Below are 19,402 nucleotides of genomic sequence, written 5' to 3' on the forward strand. Positions count from 1 at the left end.
ATACATGGTTTACCAAAGCCAGTTATTGCTTCTGCCTTCTGATAAAATGAATTAAATGAAAAGTACCTTTACCTGTCTGCTAGGACATAAGGATGAGAGGTTTGCCATGTGAGAGGACGAAACTTCATAACTGTGATAAAACGTCCCAGATTGTGAATTTCCTGATTTTGATATTCACCATGGACCATCCCAGAGAGGTAGAATAGCTTGGCACCCTACAGGGGTAAAGACCAAAGGCAAAATGGCACTTCCCTCTTATTCAGATTGGTAACATAAGAATATCAGAGCTAACTCTTTAGAACTCAGTTTATTCATTTATAAAATGAGAGATGGACTAAATGATTTCAAAGATCCCTTCCAGAACTATAGCAGCTTTCCTTCAAAAGGATAACAAAATAACATATTTAGAGTCAAAACAGTCAGTCAATAAATATCTGTTAAGGGCCTATCTTATTCCAGATATTATGCTAAGATTTCAAAAGTCACCTACTCCAGTTCTCTCATTTTACAATTAAAAGTTAAGGATTTAAGATATAAAAAGTACCAAATTTTAACTTGGATACCTACTGGATAGACTTCTGTCCAAAACCTATGTTTTAATCTTTTCTTGGTTTTCTTTAGTTGCTTGTTATTCTTGAAGGTGTCAAGGTGTGTGAGTATACCCATGATTTTAGGGAATCCATGTACTTGACAGATGTTTAGAAATTCAAATGTTTCCATTTCAAACCCAAAGCTGGCATCAATAAGCATGAGAACCTGAAACAGAAAACAGAAGCCAATTACCTTAGAACTGATCAACCAATGAGGGAACTGAGACTAGGTATCAAGTTTCTCTCTAGACAATCATACCGACAAAAAAAAACAGTTTTCAGTTCTACTCAGTATCCACCAAGAATCACAATTTTCCTCACCTTAAGAATCTGAATGTATTAGAGAAAAAAAATTGATTAAAAAAAAGAAGAAGAACCTCAGGATTCTTTAAAGAAAAGCAATTCCTTTATAAAGTTCTTTTAGATCTAAAAATATAAACTATAGGTCTCTTCCTTCCATTCAATCTAGACTGGCAATAAAAATACAAAGAGAATTGTAGAATCCTATGTAAAATTAAATGCTTTTTTTCAATCTCATTTTAAAAGAATTTTTGTTAAAGAAAGTATCTTATCTAACTGTAAATATGTATACACGTACTGGATTTAACATACATTGTAACATATTTAACATGTATTGACTACCTGCCATCTAGGGGATGGGGTGAGAGGAAGGAGGGGAAAATTTGGAAGAGAAGGTTTTGCAAAAGTCAATGTTGTAAAATTACCCACACATATGTTTTGTAAATAAAAAGTTTTAATTAAAAAAAAAGAAAAAAGACCAAAGAAACTATCTTATCATATTTCCTATTACTTCTAGCTATTTAAAACTCTTTCATTAGTGCTGGTGAAAAAAGCAATTTGAAAAAGCATAGAAATTTGACTAAAAATCTGTATAGGTGATCCTCTTTGCAAAGATATGCCACCCATATAAATAAAAACTCAAATTTATAATACTAATATATGTTGAGAGGTGATTTAAAAGGGCTCTTTGCCTATAGAAAGGATACAGGGGTCCTTTAAATATCAAACTCCTCTACCTTGTTAAGACATAATGGAATTTATTGAAATGCATTTTAAATCAGACTTTTAAATAACAATAGCAAAAACAAGATACATCTAAAAACTGTGAAAATATAACGTCTCAATCAATCAGCAAGCATTTAGTAAGTATTAATAGGCCTTGTATAAGTAGGCCTTGTATAAGTTGAAGAGACAAACAGTAGCTAACATTTATCTAGCACTTTAAATTTTCAGAAAAAAATTTTTTTTTAAAAAGCACTTTTTTCTTTGAGAACTATTTATATCATTTGAATACTTATCTGTTTTGGGAAATGTATACACATACATAAATAACATCATAAATACACACATATACATCAGGGTATTTATCAATTATTTCAATACCTTCAATACCAAACTCTTATGAGAGAAATTTGATACAAGACTTTTTCCCACTGGACAACTTGTCTTACCTCAGGTGCAGTGATTTTGTCAGTTTAGTTTCAAATAATCAAATATATCTTTTAATTCTGGCAAATGTCTCTAATTCTTGTTTAAGAACATATCTCCTTGGAAAATGCCATCCATATTCATCTCCTCACCCCTTTGCTTGTCTCTTTGCTTCTTCCCTTAGCTTTGATTCCTCCCTCATAACAAGACCACTATGGAAATCCAAAATGACTAGCCCATATATAACCCACATCAAACTGTCAAAGCACTCTTCATTTATTATCTCAACGTGAATTCATAAAATTCCTGTAGGGTAAGTGTTATTACTCCCAGTTTACAGAGGAAGACTCAAATTAAGCAATTTCCCAGGTTTACTAGGTTAGAAATGTCTAGGTCCGGTATTCACAGATTCTTAGGTCTTCCTAAGTCTAAAGTTCTACACATTATACCACTTGACTACCAAAAACCAAATTGCCCATGTCTTAAAGAAATTTCATTATTCTGAATAATGATTCACACATTCAAACATAAACATATACAGGATAATCTGTTTTATTTAAGGATAGAAAAATCACTAGAAGAGAGGAAAGGGATGGAAAAGCTTGGAAAGTCTTCAAGTAGAAGGTAGCATTTGAGTTCATCTTTGAAAGAAAGTAGGAATTCTAAGAATAGCAAGGAGACAGTACATTTCAGCTATTCTAGCATGGAGAGAAAAGGTGATGTATTGGGTGTGGAGTGTCAACTGTATGGTAAAGAGACTAGAAAGGCATGGAGACCAATCAGTGAGCTGAGAGGAAACAAAAATCTGCATTAGGGTGCTGAGCATGGAAGTGGAGAGGAAAAGAAAGATGTTAAGAGATATTAAGATTTGGTAAGAGATTGTGTATATATGAGAAGGAAAACTGAAGTTAGTCAAGATAAGGATGAAGTTTTGAAACTGGTGGAGTGGAAGGTAGTTTTTTTTAATAGAAATAGGAAAGCAGGGTGGAGCAGGTGGGGAGAAAACAATGAATTCTTCTGTCTGAGACATACCAAAATCTCCCCAAAAGGCTAAAGTTTTTCCTTGTAACTTACCAAGTCAGCCACTTTTGCCAAATCAATCATTGTATTAATGTCACATCCACATTCAATAATAGTGAGCCGTCGTTTTTTACCTAAAAATAAAGATGCAGAAAAGTTAAAATTAAAAACACCTAAAACCATTTACTTAGTAAACTAGTTTATTTAAATATTTCTACAGTGCCTACCAAAACACTGTGCTTTTTTCTAAAGAAAAGGAATACCACACATTCTCCTTAGAGAAGTAAATGAAGTCAGCAGAGTTTTATCAGAGATAAAGTCTGATTTATCCTGTTTCCTATATGTATGTAAGGAATAACACATCATTTCATTAGATAGATGGTCACTTCACATTGCATATCCATGACAAATATTTGCAAAGAGAACATTATGAAGACAAGGACAGCCCATGTACCAACTGCTGATATAGATGGAGATGCACAAAAATCCTATGATAACTCTCTAAGTTAATTAATATATTTTAATATCTGGTGACTTCAATATAAGTAGGGGATAGCAGTGAAAAGTATGTTGAAAATATGGTTTGGGACTAAGAAATAAAATGACCCAAAGGCATAAATAGTATACAGAAGTCTCATAACTATATATCATGAATATTCTCTTCAGGAAGAGAGTCAGGAGGTGCTAAACACCCTGAGCACTCAAAAAAATTCATTAAAAAGCAACTGATAATCTTCTAAAGGAAAGGAAATGGTTAGTTACAGTGGAAAATCATTCCCAAATGAACTTTCTATAAGGTTGGATCGCTGATTTTTTTGGAGCAAAGATAAAATCAGTAACAAGGTGGAGGCAGCTAGGTGATACAGAGATAAGAGTGCCCAGCCTGGAATCAGAAAAATTCAACTTTCTTAGTTCAAATCTGATCTCAGACACTTACTAGATGTGTGACTCTAGGCAAATCACTTAACCCTGTTTGCATCATTTCCTAATCTGCAAAATAAGCTGGAGATGGAAATGGCCAGCCATCCCAGTATCTTTGCCAAGAAACCTCCCTCAACTCTTGTGAGGTGTTGGGCACATCTGAAATGACTGAACAATAAACCAAAAGATTAAAAATGAGACAATCTAACTCTAACTTCAGCATTTCAACCACCTTTTGATAACCAAAAGGAAAAAAAAAAAAGAAACAGACTGCAACTAAGTATCTAATATGTATATAGATACAAAGACAAAAATCAAACAGTTCTTGCTATCAAGGAGTTCAATAAAAGTTTTTTTTTCTTTTTATAAGTAATAAGTATTACAAAACATGTATCAGAAGATACAAGATAACTAGGGGAAATCTCAACAGGTCTCAGACTGAAAGTGAGAAATGGACAGAACACTGAAGGAAATAAGATATTCTAAAAGATTGACTTCTAAAGAAGTGGAAGTGAATGACAAGCACTGAAGAGATCCTTGGCAAAAGGGCAGAAGATGAGAGAATTAGGTACAATCTTATTGTTCAGAAAGAGTGTAAAGCCACTTACAACTGAAGATACTAGACAGGTAAATTGGGCCCAGGTTATGAAGCAATTTGAAAGCCAAAAAGGAATTTAAGCACTGAAGAAAATGATTGCACGGTTGAACAAGAGAGATCAATTAGAAGGCTAGTTCTAGATAAGCTATGATAAAAATGGTGGTTCTGTGAGTAGAGAGGAGGAAACAGATGAGAGATGTTGGAAAGGCAGGACAATATCAACTAAAACTTCGCTATTTTCTAAAAAGTTTCATTAATGCCAGTCAACACAAAGAGGAGATCAAAAGCAACAAAATGAAATGGAAGCCAAAGCCTACACTGATTTATAAGATCTTATAGAGAAACATGGAATAATAGAGGGGAAAAAAGTATCATGACATAAATCTTGTGTCAAAATGGTGATTTCTAATAATTACTAAGTGGTAAAAAGTGACACAGTTTGAAGACACAGTTTACTCTATTCTAAACAATTAAAATCTTTTCTTTTCCCACCACAAAACAATTCAGCTTCAAAGCATATTGCTTCATTTCCAGATTAAAATAGAAACAAAAGCCTATTTGTGAAATATCCCATATCTATAATCTGATGTCTACAAGAAAACACAAGAAACAGGCACATGTGAGAACGTTATTAGTACAATTCATACCTGACACAATTGTTACAGGACCCCTAATTTCTGTCAATTTCTGTCTTGTAAAATTTCGAATAAGGCACTGAATTAAAGTGCTCTTCCCAACTTTTGGAGGACCCATTACCACAACCACCACTGGTGGGGGTTCCGTGGGAGTTCGATCAACCACTGGAATGTGATGTTTTTTTGTCTTCAAGTCCTGAGTTCTATATGTAAAGAAATAAAAAGTAAGAAATTCATACATACATACACACTCATGAATAAAAACAAAATCTGATGACTACTCTGATATAAGGCAGATATATCTATATGTCAAAGCCCTGCTTGCTTCCTTTTGATAAAGAAGCAATTGTTTTCTGTTCTGGATTACTGACTGGTCAGGTAGATAAGACTGAAAAAACTTTAAAACTCATATTTCTGAATTAATAATAAATGTTTAATGAAAAACAAAATATGTGCACCAAGGTGAAAAGAAAAGCAAAAAAACCCTTACCTGCAGCCAAAGAAATCAATTTGTTAAAAAGAGATTATTAAATACCAAAGGACAATTTAAAATCAAAATCAAAAAATTCAAAAAGACAAAATCAAAATAAAAAATGAAAGTCTTGTATAATGTTACTGCTAAGTAAAAAGGATAAATTATTTCCATGTATTAATTAAAAGAATGCTCTAAAATTACCCAAGGAATATTATTTCATTCAAAATAAAATTCTAGGTCTTTTACAGTTCTAAAATTAGATCATTTCATGTCCTGGTGTTCATTAGATAAAAGAGCCAAGAGACTCAAAAGAAAAGTTGCCCATACCTGTGAAAGGATCGTGCCATCCGAACAGCTGATTGTACAGCAAAAGCCCTAGGGTTCCTTTTCCGAGCATCTTCCTCATCTCCAAGTCCTAGATCTTTCAGGTGTCGTTTCTTTTTCTTCTCTGCTTTTGGTCCACTGTTTTTCTTTCTATGTCTTTTCTGATCCTTGTCCTCCATGGTGATTTCTAGCAGTAAGCTATCACCTATATCAAAAGACAATTAACAATCATCCATCAATCACTCTGGATTTGACAAATCAGGGAACCAGTTGGAGGTGAGGGGGCATGTTATGCAAAGACCATGTGTCTGATCACCAAATAGGGGCAGAAAAAAGTTAAAAATGATTCCCAACTTTATTCTTCCATAAAGTCTAACAAAAGGTCATGTAGTCCAATTCTCCAATAAAAGAAACTAAAAAATTAAATGATTTCCCTATGGTCACAAAACTACTAAATGTCAGAAGCAGAATCTCAGTGAATACTACTCCTGACTCCACATCACACACACACACATTTTAATAGATGAATAACTATTTAACATAAAGAACTAAACATCATTTGATTTCCTGAGTCCTACAATTTCACAAAATCACTTGGTCTAATGAAAACAGAAAACTGTCCATTGTTACAGTACAAAATAACCCAGCAAAATAAAACAACAAAGACAAGGGAAGCATGTCAGGCATTTGGGAATAAGCTAAAAAGAAAATAAAAATCATCACTCAGTGCACATGAATGCTCTTTAAATAGTACTCATTTATCCAAGCTCATACAGATCATGGATTTCTTCAGAATAAACACAACATATTCTGCCTCCAAAGAACAAAAAGGTCTGTGGGATATTCCCTCATTCTTTCTAAAAACTAGAGTCAGACCACTAAAGCATGAATGTGTGTCAAATAACTGAATGTCCCTCTAAAAGCACAATAATCCTTAGGGAACACTATTATAATTAATCCTGGGAGTAAAGACCACACATATGGCAAAGGATGCTTAGGATAATAAGATGCCAAAAGTCCTGGGCGGGGAGGGAGTGGTGGAAGATGTTACCAAATTTAATCTATTGGGAGAGTTATGTTGCCTGATTTTTCATTTCCTGTTCTGAAACTGACAACAGAAATTAAAAAAAAAAAAATAAATAGAATCACTAAATCAAGAATTTCAGAATTAGTCTAGCAGAAATAAATAGAAAGAGAAGTTTTGGGAATGGGCTAAATAGGCAATACTACATATATACCATGATAGTATAGCTCCCTCCAAAATCTATAAAGGAATAAAAGAGGGAAGGGTTGGGTAGATAGAAAGCAAAGGATGAGGGAAGAAAATAAGTGAAGGATCCATGGTTTGGGGAAATTTAAGTAATAGGAAGGCAAATTAAAAGTGGAATTAAAGCAAAGGCTCAGCAGGGTTAGGAAAGATATGTGGTACCTATGTGTGTGGGTATGTGTGCTATATGTATGTATATGTATATATCTACATATATCCTTTCTTAACTATAGCTTGCTTTTAAGGGGTGGGGGGATGAAAGGGAAAGAAAAAGAATAAAGTAAAAAGAACAAAAGAACAATTTATAAGGAAATGAAGATGGACACTCAGGAATACAATTTCTTCTACTAATATATATATATACACACTTCAACTGGTATTTCTTGTTATATATTTTGAATCCTCCCTAATACTCTGCTGGGCACATGACAATGTTCTCTTTTGTTTTGTTTTCCTTTTCTGTTTTTCGTTTTTCTTAATTCTGTTTCTTAAAAAGACAATAAATTTGAAGAAAAAAAGAAAAGTTTCATTTAAAATAATTGTAGACAATATAAAATACTTAGTAATATTCCTGCCAAGACAAACCCAGGAGCTATATGAACACAATTACAAAACATTTTCCACACTAAGAAAGTCAGATCTAAACAATTGGAAAAATATTAACTGCTCAAGGGTAACCCAAGACAATAAAAACAACAATTCAATCTACATGAATTTACTTATACAGGACTCTGCAATCCAATTATCAAAAATTTAAGAAAAATTGTTATAAAAATTCATCTGAAAGAACAAAAGGTTAAGAATATCAAGGGAATATCCCGGGTTATTTATACCTTCTGAATCCAATTCTCCCTGTGCAACAAGAGAACTGTTTGGTTCTGCACACATATATTGTATCTAGGATATACTGTAACCTATTTAACAATGTAAAGGACTGCTTGCCATCTGGGGGAAGGGGTGGAGGGAGGGAGGGGAAAAATCGGAACAGAAATGAATGCAAGGGATAATGCTGTAAAAAATTACCCTGGCATGGGTTTTGTCAATAAAAAGTTAAAAAAAAAAAAAAAAAAAAAGAATATCAAGGGAATGAAGAAAAAAAACAGATCTCAACCTGCATCATAAAGTGGTAATCATCAAAATAACCTGATAGTGGTGAAGAAATAACAGTGGTGGATCAGTGAAATAGACCAGGTACACAATATATAGTAGATAATGAACAAAGTAATCTAATATATGTTAAAAGTGCAAAGGACAAGAATTCATAAAAATTGCTGGGAAAATTGTAAAGTAGTTTGGCAGAAACTAGGCATAGATCAATATCCACTGCCATATACCAAGATAAGATCAAAATGTATACATAAATGGATATAAAGTATGATACCAAAAATAAATTGGGAAAAGAAGGTGGCATGGAATAGTTTAACTGTCAGATCTACTGATAAAGAAAAAAATTTATATGACCAAAGCCCAAGAGCATTATGAAATATAAGATGACACTAAATAAAAAAGTTTATGTACAAACAAAATTCATGTAGCCAACATTAGAAAGAAAGTGGGGGGGGGGGGGGAGATTTGTGGTGTTTCTCTGATTTCCTTATTTCCCAAATATGTACAGAATTGAGTCAATTTATAAGAGGAGAAAAAAGAGATCTTAGAACCTTTTTATGTGTAATTGCAAAAATTATTTAAAATAGTTTTTAAGAAATAATTACCATTTACTTCCTAAGTCTTTTCTTAAGGTTAAAAGTCTGTTGTTTTATCAATTGTCATAAGGCATTATCTTAGGGATCTTTATAATCCCTGTCACATTACTCTGGGCATTCTTTGGTTCATTAATATTCTTCCTAAAAAACATAACAAATTATACCCTGTAAGGCAATCTAAAACTTCATTAGCCACATCACATTACTTCCCCAAATTTAAACTGAAATTCACTAAAACCCCTAATCTTTTTGGTCTGCTCTTTAACTATTGCCTTCTCCCACCTGGCTCCAACCCATTCCCATATCAAATTTGTTTTTGTGAAGTTGATTTGTTTCCCTTAAACCAAATGAACAACTTTATATTTATCCCAATTAAATTTCAGAATACTCAATTCAGCTCAACATTCTGAACCACTGAACGTTTTTCTAAAATGTGACTCTGCTACATGAACTATCTTTTCAGTCTATTGTCATCTGTAAATACAAGGTGCCCCAAAAGTCTTAAAAGGCACCAAGAGTCTTAGGAAACCTTGTGTAATAAATATGACACAAGCAATGGCAACGAGGATTGAGAATGCTTGACTTTTCATTTAAAGTGGGCGTCAGCAAAGATCAAAAAGACAAATGAAATCCTCGAAAAAGTAAGAGTAGAAGAAAATACGATGTCTCAATGCAAGATAGACCGCTAAGTTAAGTACTCCCTCTAAAATCACAAGTTTTCCAAATCTTCCTTATTTTCACAATCAAAATCGTAATTTACGGATCGGGCATCCCTAATGAGGTATCACTCAACATTAAGTGCTTACTATAAATCCGCTTCTCCTCCCACCCCCCCCCCACCCCCAACCTCTGGGAAAAGGGGCAGGAGACGGTCGTTGCCCAGGAGGAGCTCACGACATATCGGGATGACATGCCCACGTATACAGGATGAAGGGGAGAGGATTATCCTTCCTGCAGAACATGAGATTTTACTTCAAAAAGAAAACCCAAAGTGGGGTCGCAAAGAGTGACACCCGACTGAAAACGCACGAAGCCCCCAGGAGGGCCCGGAGCGGGCAGAGGCAGGAAACCCGCACCTCCTACATGGGGAAGCCTCCAGCCGCTCTATGCCTCAGTTTCCCAGTCTGCAAAAGGCTCAGAGAGGGAAAGGGAGGAGGAGCCACCCTAAAGGCGACCTAATTGGGAGCGATTCACAGATGATCTTCCTCCCCACTTTCTGGAACCCAAGGCCCCGAATCCGTCCGTTACCCCTCACCGGGCTGGTGAGGAGCGACTCCCGCGCGGGACACGAGGACAAGACGGGGTGAGGCGGAGTGGGGAGGGGGAAGGTAGGTGGAAGGGGGGTCTATCGGTCCCGGCAGCCCCCCGGGACCCGAGGTGCCCCGGGAAGCCGCGAATTGTCCACAGGCCGCGACCCTGGCTCCTGAGCCATTCGCTGGTTGGCCTCCCGCTCTCCTTCTTCCCGTAACTACCTTTCCACCCCTTCTCTTCTGTCCTCCAGCAACCGTTACGGGTACGCACAGAGATTACCGTCCTCTTCTCCGCATGGACACCACCGGAAGCGGAAGTAAGCTCACCCTTTTACTCCCCACCTCCCCTAAGGCCGTGGAACAAAGTGCCCGGAAATAAAGGAAGGGACAGCTTTTTCCGAGACGCAGAGACTGAGACGCATATGATTGGTTAGCGTCGGAGGGGAATTACGCATGCGTACTGTCGGAGGTAGGCAAGTGTAGTCCTAGTTGACACAAATGCTCCGCGTTACGGTTTCTAGGATTCTCCTTCAAATTCGCGGCAGGCGCAAACCTTAGATTGGATCTTTTCTGACCTTTGACTGAAGGGATTCTATTTAGTAATTAATTCAGGAATCCTGTGTGATAGTATAATGATTGGTAGATTATATAACATTGGCAGATGCATATAGATTATATACATACATATATATTTGTATATATAAATATATATAAACCGTGTCTATATGTACGCAAAATAATGCGTATATATGTACATATAGCCATTAGATATGTAGAAAACTATGTCTATATGTAAACATAAAATAATGTGAATGTGATATATAACCATTATACATATGTGTGTGTGTATATGTATATTTTATTATTCATTTACAATCGCATTGAACACTTCATGATCCAATTGAGTGTTTTCTTGGTAAAGATACTGGAGTGGTTTTCAGATCATTATATAGATGAGGAAACCGAGGTAGAGTTAAGTGATTTGCTTGTAAGTGTCTGAAGCTGTATTGCCCCCTAGCTGCCCACACATATGTATAATAACCATGTATATGTATAGAAACTCATGATAGTATAACCCCACATGATTGAGAAACCTCATTGATTGAGAAAATGCAAAATGGAATTGTATGGAGAGTGAAGGACTCAGCAGTAATTTCATGCTCTCTCCCAGGGCACTCAGACCACTATCTAGGAACCATATAGCACTTTCTACTTTTTTTGGCACTTATACAGAGACAAAATTGAATGGAATTTTAAAGATCATCTAGATTAACCCCCTCATTTTATGAATGGGGAAGTGAGACCCAGAAAAATGAAGTATTTGCCCTATATGACACAATTCCTTTGAGTCCAAATCCAGCATCTACTTACTGCACCATGATGCCACCCAAATAAATATAATAGATGCCCTTGGTACAGCACTTTAAAGTTTATAAATCATTTTACAAATATCTCTTTTTATCTTTCCAATAACTTTGATGCTATCTGTTAGAAATAAGCTGTTTCCAGGTAACAAAGAAATTTTATTGAGAGAGAAAGTTCAAAGGAATTGGACATTTCTGGCAGAGCCCCTCTAAAGAGAAGGAGCACTCGGTACCAAAGCAGACAAGCTTTAGCCTATTACTTCATTCACTTCCCTCCACCCAAAGAATAAATTGGTTAGTTCCCTTTAGGGTTACATCATTTCTTACAGGCTACTTCTAAATACGTTTCCCCTTGATCATCACACATCCCATGTGCTGTAAATGAAGTTGTAATTCTGTTCTGGGTGTGTCAGCTTATATGTATGAGGCTTATTAAGCAAGCACATTAAAGAAAAGCTTTTCCCTGGCCTTGAACTTGGTCAATTTAAACCAGTTTCTAGCCTAGACATCTTTATCAAAAGAGTTAAGTAAGTCTCTTCTGAATACTCATTGGTCAGAGATAACATAACATTCTGTGGAAATTTAGCTTTTCAATATTTCTCATGTCTGCTCAAGGTTTCTGAGGAACTAAATTTTAACTGTTCTATGGAAACTTAACCCTAATTTGTCTCTCACATACCTAATATTATATAATGTTTACTATTGTAGCAGGCACTATACTAAACAAATGTTACTTTAACCTCACAATTCCAGGCAATAAGTTTTACAGATAACATAATAAGGGCAATAGATGAGGAAACTGAGGCAAGCAAGTTAAAGGATATGCCCAGAGTCACCTAATGTCTCATGCTAAATTTGAATTCATGACCTCCTAATTCCAAGTCCATTCCCACCAAACTACTGTCTCAGCCAATGTATAAATTATAATCCTAAAATAAGCAATTTATTATGGAATTAGCTTTAAGCAATTTTTTTTTTAAATCTAGAGCTTCTAGATTAAATAAAAATATATTCTGAAAAAGTCAAGGTCAGAAAAAAAAAAAGCTCAAGTACTAAGGTGCTGCAGTCAGGATTATACACAATTGGGGTGGGGACAAGATGATGGAGAGTAGACACTTCTCTATCTGACATCCTCCAATCTTCTCTCAAACTAGTAGTAGATTAAGCCTCTGAATTGGTTTTGGAGTGACAGAACCCACAAATATTTGTAGTAGAAAACATTTCCACAAGAAGATATTTCAGAACAGATCTCTTTTAATCTGGCAGGAGGATAGTCTCTGAGCACAGACCGCAGCAAAGGGAGCCCAGGGCAAGGAGCTGGGGTAGGAAGCAAGAGTGGTGTGCATCTGATATACAAAAATTTATGTGAGACCTTTAGGCTACTCTGTCCTGGTTGTAAGCAGGTGGTTTAGCAGATTTGCTGTAAGACACCCAAAAGCAAATACAAAAAGCAAATTATAAGCCTCTGAGCCCCAGAAGAAAGCAGGACCTGGCCACAGATTTCCCAGCACCAGAAATCAGTCAGTAGAACTTCCCCATGGCAAATTAAAGTGACTGTTGCCCCTTTGCCTTAAGAGCAGACATCAATTTAAAAAAAAAAAAAAAAGAATAAAAAACCAAAAAGAACTTTGATCACAGATAGCTTTTATGAAGAGAGAGAAGAGCAAACCTGAAACCCTGAGGTTTCTAAAGGCAAATCCACTCCAGATGAAGCCCCAAAGGATGATATGAAGTGGTCCCCATTTCACCACCATTTTTTGGGGAAGATTTCAAAAGGGATCTTAAAAGAGAGTTAGAAGAAAATGGGAAAAGGAAATTATAAAAATTCAATTGGCCAAATACAAAAGGAGTCAAAAGAGGTAACTGAAGGAAATAATATACTAAAAATTAGAATTGAACAAATGGAAATGAATGACTCAATAAGGCTTCAAGAATCAGCCAAATAAACCCCACCCCTCTCCCCCAAAAGGAAACAGAAGAAAATGTGAAATATTTCATTGGAAAAACAACTGACCTGGAAAATACATCTAGGAGAGACAATTTAAGGATTATTGGGCTTCAGGAGAACCATAATAAAAAACAAAAGAGCTTAGACATTAGCTTTCAGGAAATCATCAAAGAAAAGTGCCCTGATGTCCAAGTACCAGAAGGAAAAGTAGCCATTGAAATAATTCATCAATCACCTCTTGAAAGAGACCCTAAAATGAAAGCTCCAAGGAATATCATAGTAAAATTTCAGAATTATTGGATAAAGGAAAAAAATATTGCAAGCAACCAGAAAGAAACAATTCAAATATTGAAGAGTCACAGTGAGGATTATGCAGGACCTAGCAGCTTCCACCTTAAAGGATCAAAAGACCTGGGATCTAATATTCTGAAAGGCAAAGGAACTTGGATTGCAGCCAAGAATCAACTATCCAGCTAAACTGATCTTTCAGGGAAGAAGATGAACATTCAGTGATACAAATGAATTTCATTTATTTCTGATGAAAAGACCAGATCTGAACAGCAACAACAACAAAAAATAATTCATCTCCAAAAACAGAATTCAAGAAAAGTATAAAAAGGTAAAATAGAAAGAACTCTTGAGAAGTATATCTCTGTTATATGTATATGAAGGGAGTACATATATAATTTGATTTTATTATAATAGTATGGAAAAGAAATAGAAGTGGAAAGGGGATTGAACCAAAAAAAGAGGAAAATGGAGGTAAAATGAGGGAAATTACATTTCGTGAAGAGGCAAAGAAGACCTATTATAATTAAGGGAAAGAAGGGAGGATGATAAACATTGTATGAATCTCACTCTCATCAGATTTGGCTCAAAGACAGAATATCAGACATATCTGGTTTCACAGAGAAACTTGTCTCATAGGGGAAGCGGGAGAGGAAAAGGGAAAGGAAAGAGGGAGGCTAATAGAAGGGAAACAGAAGTAGTAAGATATAAAAAAGGAGAGGTGGTTTGAAGGAGGCAGTGGTCAGAAATAAAATATTGGGGAGGAGAGAAGGGGAAAGAAAAGAGAAAAGCATAACTTGAGGTAGATAAGATGGCAGGAAATACAGAATTAGTTATTTTAACTATGAACGTGAATGGGATGAACTCTCCCCTGAAATGAAAGCGGCTAGCAGACTGTATTAAAAGCCAAAGTCCTACGATATGTTGTTTATGAGAAACACATTTAAAGCAGAGTGATACATACAGAGTAAAGATAAAAGGTTGAAGCAGAAACTATTATGCTTCAGGTGAAGTAAAAGAAAAAAAAAAAGGCAACGATAGCGATCCTTATCTCAGATCAAGCAAAAGAAAAAAATAGATCTAACTAAAAAAGATAAGAAAGGAACCTATATCTTGCTAAAGGGTTAGATAATGAAGCAATATCAATACTAAATATATATGCACCAAATTGTATAACATCCAAATTGCTAGAGAAGTTAAGAGAGCTGCAAGAAGAAATACAAAGCAAAACTATACTAGTGGGGAATCTCAGCCTTGCCTACTCAGAGCTAGATAAATCAAAACACAATAAATAAGAAAGAAGTTAAGGAGGTAAATAGAATTTTAGAAAAGTTAAGTATGATAGACCTTTGGAGAAAATTGAATGGAGAGGAGTTTATTTCTTTCTTGGTGGTTCATGGAACCTATACAAAAATTGATCATGTATTAGGACATAAAAATCTCAAAATCAAATGCAGAAAGGCAGAAATAGTAAAAGCATTTTTTTCCAGATCATGATGCAATAAAAATTACATGCAATAAAAGACCAGGGGGAAATAAACCAAAAATTAATTGGAAACTAAATAATCTAATCCTAAAGAACGAATGGGCAAAACAACAAATGATAGACATAATCAATAACTTCATCCAAGAGAATGACAATAATGAGACAACATACCAATATTTCTGGGATACAGCCAAAACAGTTATTAGGAGAAATTTTATATCTCTAGATGCTTACTTGCATAAAATAGACAAAAAGAAGATCAATGAAATGGGTTTACAACTTAAAAAGCTAGAAAAAGAACAAATTAAAAACCCTCAGTTAAATATTATATTTGAAATTCTGAAAATAAAAGGGGAGATTAATAAAATTGGAATTAAGAAAACTATTGAATTAATAAATAAAACAAAGAGTTGGTTTAATAAAAAAAATAGATAAACTTTTAGTTAACTGATTAGAAAAAGAAAAGAAGAAAATCAAATTGTTATTCTCAAAAATGAAAATGGAAATAACTTTCCACCAATGAAAAGGACATTAGGATAATAATTGGGAGGTTTTTTTGCCCAACTCTATGTCAATAAATTTGATAATCTAAGTGAAAGGAAGGATTACCTGCATAAATATAGACTGTGCAGGTTATAGAAGAGGAACAGAAGAGGAAATAATGTATTTAAATAAAACCTAAGAAATAGAACAAGCTATTAGCCAACTTCCTAAGAAAAAATCTCCAGGACCAGATGGATTTACATGTGAATTTTACCAAACATTTAAAGAACAACTAATTCCAATACCATATAAATTATTTGAAAAAAATAGGAAAGAAATAGTCCTATCAAATTCTTTTTATGACATAGATATGTTGCTGATACCCAAATCAGATAGGGTGAAAATAGAGAAAGAAAATTATAGACCAATTTTCCTATGAATTGTGATGCAAAAAATTTAAATAAAATATTAGCAAAGAGACTACAGCAAGTTATCCACAGGATAATACACCATGATCAAGTAGAATTTATACCAGGAATGCAGGAATGGTTCAATATTAGGAAAACTATTAGCATAATTGACTATATTAATAACCAAACTAACAAAAATCATATGATTATCTCAATAGATGCAGAAAAAACATTGGATAAAATCCAACAACCATCCCTATTAAAAACACTAGAGATTATAGAAATAAATGAAATTTTCCTTAAAATGATCAGTAGCATTGATTTAAAATCATCAGCAAGCATTATATTTAATAGAGACAAACTAGAACTATTCCCAATAAGATCAGAGGTGTAACAAAGTTGACCATTATCACCATTATTATTCAATATTGTATTAGAAATGTAAGCTTTGGCAGTAAGAAACAAAGAGCTTAAAGGCACTAGAGTAGGTAATGAGGAAATCAAATTATCACTTTTTGCAGATGATGTGATAGTATACTTAGAAAACCTTAGAGAATCAACTTTAAAAAAAAACTACTAGAAACAATTAATAACTTTATCAAAGTTGCAGGATACAAAATAAATCCATATAAATCATCAGCATTTTTATATGTTACAAGAAAGTCCAGCAGCAAGAGATAAAAAGAGAAATTCCTTTTAAAAATAACTGTCAGTAATATAAAATATTTGGGAATCTATCTGCCAAGGGAAAATCAGGAAATATATGAACACAACTTCAAAACACTTTCCACACAAATAAAGTCAAATCTAATCAATTGAAAAAATATCAAGTGCTCATGGCTAGGCAGAGCTAATATAATAAAAATGACAATACTACCTAAATTAATCTACTTATTCAGTACCATAAACATAAAACTCCCAAGAAATTATTTTACAGAGCTAGAAAAAACAATTGCAAAATTCATCTGGAAGAACAAAATGTCAAGAATTTCAAGGGATTAATGAAAAAAAATGCCAATGAAGGTAGCCCAGCTATGCCAGACTTAAAATTATATTATAAAGCAGCGGTCATCCAAACCATTTAGTACTGGCTAAGTAGCTGATCAGTGAAATAAATGAGGTTCACAGGATAAAATAGTCAATGACTATAGCAATCTAGTGCTTGATAAACTCAAAAACCCCAGCTTTTGAGTTAAAAACTCACTATTTAACAAAAACCGCTGGGAAAATTAGAAACTAGTATGGTAGAAAATAGGCATTGGCCCACACCTAACACCGTATACTGAGATAAGATTGAAATGTATTCATGATTTAAACATAAAGAGTGATATTATAAACAAATTAGAAGAACAAAGTATAGTTTACTTCGTAGATCTGTGGAGAAGGAAGGAATTTGTGACCAAAGAAGAACTGGAACTTATTACTGAATACCAAATAGATAATTTTGATTATATTAGGTTAAAAAAAGTTTTTGTACAAACAAAACTAATGCATACAAGATCAGAAGAGAAGCAATAAATTGCAAAAACATTTTTACATTCAAGAGTTCTAATAAAGGCCTTATTTCTAAAATACACAGAGAATTGACTCAAATTTATAAGAATTCAAGCCGTTCTCCAATTGATAAATGGTCAAAGGATGAATAGAAAACTTTCGGATGAAGAAATTAAAACCATTTCTAGTCATATGAAAAGATGCTCTAAATCACTATTGATCAGAGAAATGCAAACTTAGACAGCTCTGAGATACCACTATACACCTCTCAGATTATCTAAAATGACAGGAAAAGATAATGATGAATGTTGGAAGGCATTGGGAAAACTGGGGACATTAATATATTATTGGTGAAATTGTGAATGGATCCAACTAGTCTGGAGAGCAATTTGGAACTATGGCCAAAAGGCTATCAAACTGTGCATACGCTTTGATCCAAAAGTGTTTTTCATGAGCTTATATCCCAAAGAAATCTTAAAGGAGGGAAAGAGACCCACATGTGCAAAAATGCTTGTTGCAGCCCTTTTTGTAGTGGCAAAAAAACTGGAAACTGAGTGGATGCCCAACAGTTGGAGAATGTCTAAATAAGTTGTGATATATGAATGTTATATAATTCTATAAGAAATGATCCACAGGATGATTTTAGAAAGTACTGGAGAGACCTCCATAAACTGATGCTAAATGAAATGAGCAAAACCAGGATTTCATTGTACATGGCAATGGCAAGATTATACAATAATCAATTCTGATGGATGTGGCTCTTCTCAACAATGAAACAATTCAGACCAGTTCCAATCATCTTGTGTTGATGAGAGTTATCTACACCTAGAAAAAGGATTGTGGGAACTAAATAGCATTTTCACTTCTTTTATTGTTGTTTGCTTGAATTTTATTTTCTTTCTCATTTATTTTTCTTTTTGATCTGATTCTTCTTGTGAAGCAAGATAATTGTATAAATATAAATGCCTATATTGGATTTACATATATTTTATCATGTTTAACATATATTGGATTATTTGCCATCTAGGAAAGGGAGTGGGGAGAAAGGGAAAAATTGAAACACAAAGTTTTGCAAGAGTCAATGGTAAAAAATCATCCTTGCATATGTTTTGAAAATAAAAAGCTTCAATAATTTTTTTTAATTTAAACTTTTTTTTAAAGGACTACATAAGATTTAACAGCCTCAACTTTAAAGGAGTATAGGGCTTAGAATCTAATATTCAAGGTGAGAAAGAATATAGTTTGGCATCCAAGAATAACTTACTCAACAAAAGTGAATATTCTCATCAGAGGATGTGTGGGATGGGAGCAGGGGGTAGAAGGACTTTTTTAATTATGTAAAGAACGTCCAATCATTCCTGGTGAAAATATAAAAGCTAATATAAACTTTGAAGAGCAAATGAGAAGTTAAAAGAAACATAAAAAGATGAATATGAATGAACCATCATAAAGGACTAATTAAGGATAGACAGATTCTCCACACCTTGTCATCAGAGTGTAATGAGACTAAAACCTAGAAGTGTATGTGTTATGCCTTGATTATTTTAATGGAAAGAGAGAGGAAGAAGAATATGGTAGGGGAATAGAGAGAAAGACTAAGGAAAAATATCTCACATAATTGGAGTGTTAAGTAGAAGTCTGTAAAAACAAAGTGATTAACATTTGAACCTTGCTTTTACCTGAATTAGACAAAGGAA

The 19,402-nt window shown here is 34.3% G+C and overlaps 2 protein-coding genes across 3 annotated transcripts in view; one reads left to right on the forward strand and one right to left on the reverse strand.

Moving 5' to 3' along the window:
• Window positions 1-10,586, reverse strand: part of BMS1 (BMS1 ribosome biogenesis factor) — a 32,643-nt gene extending 22,057 nt beyond the window's left edge. Inside the window, exons 1-6 of one of the 2 annotated variants that reach the window (XM_051981992.1) lie at window positions 10,455-10,586; window positions 6,016-6,217; window positions 5,226-5,416; window positions 3,114-3,193; window positions 568-756; window positions 73-215 (exon numbers count right to left, since the gene is read on the reverse strand). In XM_051981992.1, the coding sequence (XP_051837952.1) occupies window positions 73-215; window positions 568-756; window positions 3,114-3,193; window positions 5,226-5,416; window positions 6,016-6,191 (779 nt within the window). In that variant the 5' untranslated portion in view covers window positions 6,192-6,217; window positions 10,455-10,586. Of the gene's footprint in view, window positions 1-72; window positions 216-567; window positions 757-3,113; window positions 3,194-5,225; window positions 5,417-6,015; window positions 6,218-8,991; window positions 9,099-10,454 lie in introns of those variants that run through there. The other variant, XM_051981993.1, reaches the window with a different exon arrangement.
• Window positions 10,587-10,685: 99 nt separating this feature from the next.
• The window catches only part of LOC127546957 (homeobox protein OTX2-like), a 58,365-nt gene continuing 49,648 nt past the window's right edge, over window positions 10,686-19,402 (forward strand). Inside the window, exon 1 of the mRNA XM_051973833.1 lies at window positions 10,686-10,701. Coding sequence (XP_051829793.1) covers window positions 10,686-10,701 — 16 coding nt within the window. The remainder of the gene's footprint in view (window positions 10,702-19,402) is intronic.

The sequence above is a fragment of the Antechinus flavipes genome, chromosome 2, assembly GCF_016432865.1.
Source record: "Antechinus flavipes isolate AdamAnt ecotype Samford, QLD, Australia chromosome 2, AdamAnt_v2, whole genome shotgun sequence".
Taxonomy (NCBI): domain Eukaryota; kingdom Metazoa; phylum Chordata; class Mammalia; order Dasyuromorphia; family Dasyuridae; genus Antechinus; species Antechinus flavipes.